Consider the following 12118-nt stretch of genomic DNA (forward strand, 5'->3'; position numbering starts at 1 on the left):
AGCCATTATGAACTTCTAAGTATTTCTCACTATGTGGTGACTATTTCATAGGAATAAGGGTCTTCTGCATTTTTAGAAGTAAAAAAACAACACTTCAATATATATAAGTAGATGTTCACTCTATTGAATTTTGTTGTCATATAGTCAATTTTGACTTTTGGTCAAAGATTGGCCATGAAAAGTTAAAGTTTGAACATGATTTCAAAATTATATATATATAATAATAATTCATGTTTTCTTTTTTTTTTTTGTGTACCAGCCTGCTAAAGAGGCACCGAAGCAACACGAAGAAAACATGGATATGCGTGGATAGAATGTTATCATTCTTTGTGTAAACTCTCAATTTTGGGGGCACATATTGCAGTTGTAATGGAGCAGCTAAATGGTAACCTCAAAATCAAATGGACTTCTACAACATCAATCAATCAATCAATCATACCCAGTAAAATCCCACCGACAGCAGAGCTATAGGTAGGGTCTGGGGAGGGTGGGATGTAGGCACACCGTACCTCTATCCAAAGGAATAAAGAGGTGGCTTCCAGAGAGACCCTCGGCTCTAAGAACATGTGTATGAAGCAAAAAAAGGAAATCAAAGTTTAACAGTTATATAAAAAACTACTACTAATTATAATAATATTAATAAAAAGGTCACAGTTTAACCGCAATATAAAAGCTAATAATAATAATAATAAAATATGTAAGGGAAATACCATTATGGTATGTGACCTAAATAAGTTAAGTCTAAGCCCTAAGGTATTCAATTCTCTCTAAAAATCCTTAACTTTAATTCTACTTCTCCACGAATTCCTATCCTCAACCATGTCCTCGGAGAGGTTTAGGTCTATCAAATCATGCCTAATCCTCTCAAGTCAATTTCGGTCGTCCTCTGTAGAAGTCAATTTCGGACTTCTACAACATATATGAATGTATTTTGGATGTGTCCCACGCGCTGTGTGTTCTTCAACTTCAAATTCTAAGTTTTTTAATATTTATTAGATGATTGTATTCTTATTATTTCATTATAAGGTTTATGTTATTTATAAAATGAACAATTTGTTATATTTTTTAGTTAGACCGTTAATCGTCATTTTTATACTTGGTTGAGGTACCCAATTTTAATTCCAGAATTGCATAAAGACTTGCTAATTTACTATTGAGAAAGAACGTGGGTTATCTATACACAATCTTTCACATATCACTTTGAGGAAATATTGACAAAAGAAAATATGAACAAAGGGTCATAATTGACAGCCAAATACACGATCCTTACATATGCAAGATGTGAGTTTTATGCACAACTAGATAAGCTTTATTTGTACAACCAAAAATGTATCTTGCATCTCTTTACACTAACATTTTTTTATCGTTCACAATCGATTCATCCTCGTCGTCATTTATATATAAGCCTAATTTCTACATATAAGGCCCTAATATAAAACATGCCGCTGCGTAAAGAAGCGTTTATATGAGTACAATACAATAAAAAAAAGCGTGTAGCGAATTGTTACCCCCGCCGCATCGCGCGGGTAACCTACTAGTATATATATATATATATATATATATATATATAGGGTGGGGTTAAAATAAGAAGTGAGTTATTTGTAAGAAGTGATCTTGGACGTTGGATATGTGGATCTGATGGTGGAGATGCGTAGTGGGTTTTTTTTCGGTGTGTTATATTTTATATCAATGTTTAAAGTAGTTTAGGGGTAAAGAGGTCAATTTAGTTATTTTAACATGCAAACTGTCAACTCTTTTATCTATGGGAAGTACTAATTAGCAGCTCATAACATCAATCAATCTTTCTTTCACCAAATCACGTATTACTAAGAGGCGATTGTGAATCAGAATACTGTTCAAGAAAACTTAGTAGCTGTTTTCTTCATCAAGACATTCATACAGGTTTGTTGTGTTTTTTATCATTTGAATCTACTGGTTGTCATCTTTTTAATGAGATTTTCAATGTTGATGGACGTCGGTTCATTTTCTAATATTCTGGCGACGTGGTTATTGATTGTGTGTTTGAAAATTGTAGAAAATGGAGACCAAATCACCCATGAAGAGAGCAAAGTTAATGAGGAGTAATGAAGGTATGTTTAAAAATTGTCGATTGAAGAGGTTTGTATGAAAACCAAATTCTAGGGTTTGTTGTTGGTATTATGAATGCGATTTTATGTCTGGGCTTCTTATGCTCTGTTTTTGGTGTTTGTATGTGATGTTATTGGTTGAAGATGCTTGCGTTCTTCTGAGGGTCAGTTGTGTTATTGTTAGTTTGTTAATCACAGTGTGTTTGTGTTGTGTTTTTAATATCGCGTTCTAAATGTTATAGGTTTAAAGTTATTGTGATTGATAGTGACAGTGTGTTTGTTGTGTTTTTTCTCTACAAGGTGTGTTGCTCTGGTTTATATACTGGGTGGTTGTTGAGTGATACATATGGTTTGACCGTAATTAGGTGTAGCTTGTTTTTTGGTGGGTTAGTAGGTTAATTTGTGTTATACAGAGTATTTTGGTGCTGTGAGTGTGTTATTTGTGGTGTTGATGGAGTGTATGAGCAGTGTTGAGGTTTTGAGTATGTTGTGTGTTTTATATCATGTAAGTGTTGTAGATGGTTAGGTGTTGTATGTTGTGTGTTTTTTAGGTTTTGTGTTATATTTGATGTTGGTGTTTCGATGGAATGTAGTAAGATTGCGGTTGTGTATATTAAGGATACGAAATATGTTGTTCGTGTGTGTTTTGAGTTTGTGTGTTATATTTTTTGTGGGAGGTGTATGGTTTGTGGCTTAGATTTTTAGAAGAATGATGTGTTGTTATCTAATTGATGTTGTTGATGTGTGTGTAGTTATTGGTGGTGTTGATGGAGTGTATGAACAATGTTGGGTTTTATGTGTTGTGTGTTTTATAAGGCGTATGTGTTGTTGTTGGTTGAGTGAAGTTGATTGTGTGTTTGTGATATTTGTGTGTTATATGTTATCGGTGTTTCGATGGAATGTAGTATGATTGCGGTTGTGTATATCCAGTTGTGTTTTTTGGATACGAAAGATGTTGTTTGTGTGTGTTTTGAGTTTTTGTGTTATATGTAGTGTGGGAGTTGTATGGTTTGTGTCTTAGATTCTAAGAAGACTGATGTGGTGTTGTTTAAATGATGTTGTTCATGTGTGTAATTCGAAGAAGCCCAAGAATAGCCTACAACGCAAATATGAGAGATGTCGAGGCTGGGAAAAAAGTCAAGAAAACGTGTATCGTGATAGGTAACGACCGTGAACATATTTTGTTGGTTGTTCATATCTAATGAACGAGGTGTGATTGTATTATTTATTTTTTTTGCAGGGACGAGTTCGGGTAATGCAAAGAATCATCCAGTTCTGAGAAATACAGGTAACAAGAGCGACTCGGATGATGATTTTGTAAATCCACCTGTTAGATTGAAGCTTAGTAGTAAGGGTAAAATGGAACCAAAGGTTATGTATCACGAGTATAGCGGGGAAAGAATAAGACCCAGGGTGAAAGCTAGCTTATTCCATGAGTATATCACAAAGCTGAGAAATGAGCAGAAGAATAAGGTAAGACAGATGGGGTTTGGTAGTATTCTAGATATCAGTATAGAGAATATACCAACGGGTTTGGGTCATTGGCTGGTTAAAAATTTCGACTACGAGAGTAGTGTCTTGAATTTGGGAGGTAAACAAATTCGAATTACTCCAGAGCTAGTAGAGAGACTTTTAGGGATACCTAGGGGAAGGTTGAGATAGCCGAGACGATGAGGCCAAGGGTAGAAGATGTTGTTGTAAGTAGGTGGAGGAGTCAATTCGCAGACCCAAAGGCAAAGGAATGCCCACTTAAATTTATGGAGTACGCGAAAAAACAAATAGATAGTGGTTGGCATTTCAGAATGAACTTTCTTGTTGTTTTTGGCACGTATATGGGGGATATTACTAGGAATAACACAGTCAACCAACGATTCATACCATCCATTAAAGATGTTGATGCTGCTATGGACCTCAATTTGTGTGAATACATGGTGACAATGTTGAGGATAACACGTAAAAAATGGAAAGAAAACAGAGAGTACAATGGGTCAATGACATTGCTTGCGGTATGTATTTTTTATGCATGTTGTGTACACATGAATTAATGTATGAGTAAAATGTTTTGTTGTTAATGAATGTTTAGTTAGCTGTCAATTATTGATATATTTTTAATATTTGGTATGTAGCTTGCATATGTAAATGACCACTTTGGAAGTATTGTGAAAAATGGTAATGTTTTGACACCGGTTAAGATATTCACGGACGGTGACCTTAGTAAGTTACAAGATATAAAGGAAAAAGAGTGCTTGGTTAGTAGCGTGACGCGAGGAAAATGAGTGGGTACTGATGGTCAAGATGATAAGAAGGGAAAGAAACATAAACCGGATGTTGATGGGAAAAGGAGTTGAGAAAATTCACCAAAAAAGGTTTAAAGAATATGGTGATTAAAAGAAAAAATAGGCGTGAAGAGAAAAGTGTGTGTAGAAGATAAGGATATTGATGAGAATATGAAACATGTGGGTGTTGTCGTAGAGTCAGAAGAGACTGAAGGAGCAGGTCATGAAGCTCATGAAGGTGGAGGATCTCTCAATATGGGGACACAAACTGAGGAGGAGGTACGGAATTGTAAATCGTTTTTGTTTTTTGTTTTATGATTTCCTAGGTTTGTGGTTTATGATAATATGTTTGTTGTATTAACAGGATAGGGCTGAAAGGCTTGCGGACCTGATACAACACTTTGATAATGTGTACGGCGATATATGTCGTGAGTTTGTAGAAGCAAATGACCTGTGTTCGGATAGCCTTTTAATTAAAGAACTGGACAAAGACTGGAAGAAGAATCTTGCTAGATACACTGGTAAGAATGAAGAGGATGTGAATATTAAAGACGGGGCTTCATGTGTTGAAATTGTGGAAAAGAGTATCGGTGAATACGAAGCAGGTCCAGAAATGGCAACACCAAAAAACATAAAGGTGACATTTAGTTTGACCAAATTTGACATCGACTCAGCAGATAAAAGTCAAGACGTTGAAACACCAAAGACACGAAGTAAGGGTAAACAAGTTGTTCAAGTTAGTCAGGAGTCACCAAGGATCAATGTAGTGTTCAATGAAGATAGGAGCTGACGACTTAGATTCCTATCTGAAGTGTTTTGCTCACCTTTCACAAAACGTGCGGTTAATTTGACATCTTCAATTACAAAACATGAAACTGGGGTGGCCGAGTGTATGTTTGCCACGTACGGGAATCAGTGGTAAGTAGTATTTGCTCTTACTTATGTGTTTTGTATGGTAAAAATTGATATGTTTAGATTACAAACTGTTTTGATGCATTGAACAGCTACCGGATAGATTCCTGTCATAATTATGTGTTCTGGGGTAATGTACGGATGTCGTATTTCGCACGGACAAAGGCGTTAGTATTAGACGTGTCATTATGGAAACGTTGCGTCCGGATGTGTGGGTGCATGTATCAGTGATGTCGGCGTGGGCAAACGTGTTAAACCATGAGGAATTCATCCGAGCGAAACACAACTCAGTGCATAGGCTGTATTGTTCATCTGTGATGTTGGTAAGTCAGCTTACATTTTGTAATTAGATGTTAGCTACGTGTACTACATAAACAGATTTGTTGCATTAAACAACTACCAGATCATTATGAGAAATACGTGTCCACGAGAATATCATATTTCAGTGTGAATATGGAAAAGATGCTGAGTATGCAAAAGTTAAAAAGCATTCATGGGGTGGAATTGGTGTTAATACCGATAATATACGTTAAACACTTCTATTTAATGTGTTTCAACCTGAAGACGTGCCATATTCATATGATAGATAACATGGGGATGAGGGAGTCATTTAAGAGCAGATATAAAGGGTGGTCTGAGAAGATGGTATATGATTTTTATGTTTTTCAATACTTTGCAATTGTAGAATTATAACCTTTTTCTTCGAAATTGTATCAGAGGGAGACACTAGCGGGATACTTGGCATTTGTAGAACACCAAGGTGCGTCGAAGATGAGGAGCTCAAATATAACAAGATTTGATGTACCGTGGAGAACTGTGTACAACTATGTTGATTGTGGAGTGTTTGTGATGAGACACATGGAGACGTTTAAATGAGGAAACAAAAAAGAGTGGCATATTGGCTGTGGGCTGAGTGATGAAGTTGACAAACGTGGTCGGTTGTTACCGAAACAAAAGGAAGAGCTTGACGATCTTCGAAGGAAATACGTAGCCAAGATTCTACTAAGCGAAATTAACTTGTCAAAGGGTGTGATTGTGAACGATGTGATGGAGTATGAACAAATGGCAGCAGCGAAAAAAGAAAAGATGCAGAAGACAGCGGCGAGGAGAATGGTGGACATATTGAAACTCACTTGATGTAGGTTATAAGTATTTTGTTTATCAGGTTGTCACTGTTTTGTTTATCGCGAACGTTTTTAAGACTGTTTTGTCTTGGTTGTGATGTTTTCAGCGAACGGTTTTAATACGTTTTGATGGATGATTATGGATATGGACGTAGACTTTTTTATGTTTTGGTAAAATTCTGTTGTTGAACGTCTTGGTGGTTTAATGGTTGTAGTATGTTTTGATGGATAATTCCGGATATGGTTTGAGTATGATTTGATGAATAATGATTGGTAATTTGTAGCTCAGGTTGTGCAACTTCTGTGGTTTGTAAAAAACACATTGTTGGTTTTGTATTGTTAGTTGACGGATATTATAAAAGAATATGAGTTACTACATATGAATATGCAAATGTATTTGATATGATATTGTAAGGACAATGGAAGGTGTGTCCAAAAATTATAGGCATAGAAAGTGAAAGTAATAAACAACCGAATGTATTTGAAGATAACAAAGTATGTGAAACAAGTATGAAAATAACACACAACAACAACTTATCGATGATACATTTAACCATAATGAATCCCCTCTCCCCTACAATTATAGAAATAACACAAAACATGGTTTAAGGCTGTATCAAAATGTGACAGGAACTCAACCAAAGTGCATCGCGGGTTACAAAACTTGCCAAAAAAATGGTTCTCGCTTTCTGATCGGGATGATGTACGCATGAGCCCAGACATGGTTTCTTCACGATAATATGAAGGAATTCATGATTGTCTAATGTGAAATATATCTTTTATCCAATCGTGGTCATTTAACTGAAAATCATTCATGATTGAAGCCCACTCTGTTTCGAAAAGTTCGGGTGCTATTGAGTCCGTCCACACAATATCACACAACCGAGTCTTAAAATCTATGGTGTTGTAATGGTTGGATCCAACCTGGAAGAATACAATGTTAGAATGGTATACAAATAAACATTCAAAAAGGGATAAGCGAAAAACATAGTTTTGTTATACCATCCCGGATAAAAAAACCAAGTTTTACCTGCACAAAAAAAATAACTAATCACTTTGTAAAATAGTATAATGGAATACGACTAAAATTAAGTGTTGTTGTGTTATTACTTGTTATGTCGATATGTTGCATCAAATGACACAACATCACCAAAACCGTAGAAATTCATCTTCGCACGCTCGTCTGCCCAAAATAAACCGTTTAACGCACCGTCAGGGCTAGTAAAATAATCACATGAGAAATTAGGACAAAAATCTTTCTTCGCCATAAGGCGCTGAATAGCCATCTCAGCATCGTAGTCTCCTATATATAAGTTGATATTTCTTTTATAGTTTTTGCAATCAGACTTTGTTGCGGCAACTTTATCGAAACCGCCATACATGGTCCTCATTATGTTGAAAGCTTTAACTGGACCGATGTTAATGTTAGCAAGATCGTCTAACATCTTTTTGTGTGTAAATGTTAACTCACGACCGGCAGTTATGAAATGGATGTCGTCTTCATCAACAAATGGATTATTGTGTGCTTCACCAAAATATTTCACCCAATACTTGCCTTTATCCATTAACGTTAGCCTTAATTGTGCATCGCAATGGTTCTTTGAGAACCATTCCTACGCTGTTTTTTCCCTTTGAAATCTTCAGCTATTGTGTCAACTTCTTTAACGGTTCTTGATCCCTCTCTAGTGCAAACAAAGTACTTCAAACGAACAACATTATTTTCCACCTACTGGGTTGATTTCCTAATACAGAAACCGCCGGCTAAAGCGTACCTTCGATAGAATGCCTCTGCCGCTTCAATAGTGTCAAAAAGCATACCTTCGTTAGGTTTGATTGACGCCGACACAACTGGCGTGTATGTCTTCCTACCAGAATTGGGAGATATATGTTGTATACCAACCTCCTTGTATACGGGTGGATCTATAAGAACGATGTAACGTAAGTAAAGATATACAACAAATAACAATATAATATGTACTCACCCCCCGCCAAACTATTGTATATTTTTATTATTTAAATTTTAAACACATGAACAACTGATCAGTTTGATGACTAAAGGTTACAAGACTTTGACCAACAAAAAAACACACAAGTTAGAAATTACGCAAATGAGTATAATATAACACGACAAGTAGATCAATTCAAATCTGAATAGTTTACAGGTTATATGCAAACAAAGAAACATTGAATGAAAAGAGACAATCAAAATCCGTTAAATATAACACAACAAGCCTATCAAATCATGTTCTAGTCATATCACCTTAATAGTATTCAATGAAACAAGAACACACTAGATACTACAACACAGCAACCCAATCAATATGGAAACGGACATGTAAACAAACACCCGGACTGAAATATTAAAACATCTTCTCTTTATATTGAGTAAATAAAACACAGTTCAAATATGAGTAAAAAAACATCTGGTAATACAACACAAAAACACTATGAATACTAATCTGAAAAAAAAACCGCACATAGAGTCATCGTGATGTATATTGAGTAAAAACACGATAATGAATATTGAGTAAACAATGATGTATATATAGTCATCAAAACACACTTCCAATATGAATAAAATCAACAACTACTAATGGAATACAAAAACACTATGAATATGAATCTGAAATACATCCGCACATATCAAGCATAAGACGACGTATTGATTCTAATAACCTATCGACGAACAACTTAGGATGTATATATTTACGTAGTTCATCTACGTCCTTGAAGTTACTCATGGTGAATTGTTTCTGGAAGTTGACTGAAACTTGCTCTTAAATTCATTAATGGATTGTTTATAGTAAATATTATGATTGATATTATTCCAAGATTATAGATAAAGAGATTATAACTGCGATTCCATTAAATTAGATATTTATTTTACTTAATTAATTAATTTTTGGTTAATTAAAATAAAATGTTTGTTTACAATCATGCCCTTACATGGAAAACTAGATCTAAGGGTCAAAAACACTTCTTACACTTCTTAAGATAGATCTACTTCTTATTCTAACCTTCCTATATATATATATATATATATATATATACATATATAATCTTCATACACCTATATATTTTTCTCTCAGTTTAGCATAATATAACAATCAAATTAAAAATAGTTTTACTCCTCTTATTAGACCGAATGCGACTAAACTTCCAAATCAAGTTTTTCTTTTATCATATGTTCCTTATATATATTGTTTTTTGGTATTTATTATTTTAAAAACCTTTAAGTATTTAATCGTTCACGCCTATCACTTTTATAAATCTATATATAAAACATAGTTAACGCTTTAAACAATCCCAAATTCGTTATAAACCCCTTTATCTCACGTCTTGCTCGGTTATATATTTGTTTTCTTTTACACTTTAAATTAAGGTTAAATCTTCAAGACTTGTCATGGAACTAACTGATTCACTTTAACCATATTCTCATTACCGTCTACCTTATTTTAAAGTGAGTAATCACATCCCCTTTTTCATAATTATTTCAGGGCACTATGCGTACTAAGTTAGTTACAAATATATAATTATTCTCAAACACAATTCCATTAAATTGCGTTGTTGTGATATTGCTCCATTAATTGGTTATTGCTATATAATTTATGTGTTTACAGCTTTTATTGTTGGTTGATATCTCATCCTCAACGTCATCCTTATAGTATGATAATACGACGTCCAAGTAGACATGTCCGAATCTAGTGGCATTTTCAAAAAAGACACACTTATTGGTTGCGAACTTATCCGAGTAAACATGTCTGAATCTAGTGGTATGTTGAAAAGACACATCTATTTGTTTATGTTAATTGATGTTATTAACTAACACAAGGAATTGTTTTATTTCTCAATATTATTATTATTATTGTTATTATTATTATTATTATTATTACGCCAAACTATGAATTACTCGCTCAACATGTGTTGTTGACAAATTATTTTTACTCATATTGCAGATTGTTATTTTAGATGGTTTGAAGTGGATAATTTAGATTGAACTTTAGGATAACTAATAAAGTTGAACTATTGTTGTATGTTTCTTTTAATTTGAACACTTTGTGTACTTTAATTATGAATGAATAATTTTAGATATTGACGCTTTATATTAGTGTCTTTAAGCTATAATACAAATATTGTTGCGCCCCAGCATGTTCCACCCTTATGTTGGGGGTGTTAAAATCAAAGTGTAAAATTACATGATGAGTTCCATTCTAACAATAACTTTGTATTTGTACCACAGGAATGCATACGCCTTCTTTGCTTCCATCATTACATCCAGTCTCCAGCGATTGGGATTTACTGTTAAAGTTTCTTGTTTTGCATAATCTAAAGGATTCAGGGCGATGACCATAGCTATTGCAACCGTTGGATCAATCACTGAGGGTACGGACAAACGGACATCTCATCGCCAAACCTCACAACTCTGGTTGTCGTCATAAATAGCATGTTGGAAATCTTATATTAATAATAACCAGAAAATAAAGAAATAAGAAATAATCGACACAGTAAACCGGGCTTGTGTTTAACACAATTCCCTTAAATAGATGCTCAGTCTGTTCCCAGGGTACTCCGGTTCGAAACAAAATCGGTGCTCTGCCGGACTCGATCACTTGCCTGAAAACGAAAACCGTAAATAATTGTTGCTGCAGAGAGGGGAAGATGAAGTGTGTTTTTTTTTGTGTTGTAAACTGAATGATAAGGTACTGGTTATATAGCCACTGGATTATAATCAACATGATAATGAACATTAAATAATAATATCACATAATGGCCCATTAGTGCAGATTACAAAACTGAAAGACAATAATCATTTTCTTAATGATTATTAATTGTATTGACCACACCAGCTTTTGAATTTCAAAAACAAATTCAAAATATCGTCTCACGCGGGCTCGGGTTTTCGGAGTTGCATTCGTGTCTGCGGGACGTGCGGGCACACACGAGTTCGATGAATTTCTAGTCCAGAAACCCAAATTTGCACCCCCCCTGCGCGCGCGTAGGACTTGTGGTAAAACATGTCATAAAGAATTCAAATGGGTGTAAGGTCACTACCTTATAAACCGTTCATTATTTTGTTCCCAATCCGATGTGGGACAAGCATTTACCACTTCCTTCATTCACACACTTAAAATTTCCAACAATCCCCCACATGAATGGAGGTCGAAACAACATTATTCCGATTAGATTTCAGCAGTTGAATCTTGCTTACAATAGGTAGGTGTTATCCTTTGAACCTTTGCTTATGAAGCATACTTAGCCCACTGGCTCTGAGTAGACTGTGATGTCTTTGAACTCGTCTGCCGTTTGTGTAGACGAAAATACACTTCACACAAGACTTTCCCTGACAAAGTCAAGTCCTCATAGTTATGTTCGTTATGGTCATGAACATGCGCCTGGTTCTGCAAGAGCTATTAATTGTTGTGCCCAACAACACTCTTCGAAGCGACCCCACTTCTCTCTCACATAGGTGATTCACCATGCATGACTACCTTGGTCGAATCATTAAAAGCCATATGCTTAGCCTCACACTTGTCACTTTTAGGAATGGACTAGGAAGGTTACCTTGCCACGTGGTAAACTCCCTCTTAAAATTGTAGGGTCATCCCCCCCACAGTGACCGCACTAATTCATACAATTAAGTTTTCCTATTGAACTCAACTCTTGGGAACTCCAGTCTGTTGAGTTAGGTTTCCTTCGCATGAACTTTAATTTTTCAAGG

General features: G+C 35.1%; 1 protein-coding gene across 1 annotated transcript; it reads right to left on the reverse strand.

Moving 5' to 3' along the window:
* Positions 1-7425: 7425 nt before the first annotated feature.
* On the reverse strand, positions 7426-7964 carry LOC143579015 (protein FAR1-RELATED SEQUENCE 5-like). The gene is made up of 2 exons (XM_077062431.1): positions 7510-7964; positions 7426-7429 (listed from the first exon to the last, which is right to left on the reverse strand). The coding sequence occupies exons 1-2, from the start codon at positions 7962-7964 to the stop codon at positions 7426-7428; spliced, it is 459 nt and encodes a 152-aa protein (XP_076918546.1).
* Between the last annotated feature and the right edge of the window lie 4154 nt (positions 7965-12118).

This window comes from Bidens hawaiensis, unplaced genomic scaffold (assembly GCF_021521415.1).
Source record: "Bidens hawaiensis isolate Kalapana, Puna unplaced genomic scaffold, B.hawaiensis_p1.1 tig00029567_1, whole genome shotgun sequence".
NCBI classification, from domain to species: domain Eukaryota; kingdom Viridiplantae; phylum Streptophyta; class Magnoliopsida; order Asterales; family Asteraceae; genus Bidens; species Bidens hawaiensis.

What these genes read in the sequence shown, in the direction of transcription:
- LOC143579015 (XM_077062431.1), bottom strand. Translation starts at nt 7,964, where the DNA reads ATGGATAAAGGCAAGTATTGGGTGAAATATTTTGGTGAAGCACACAAT.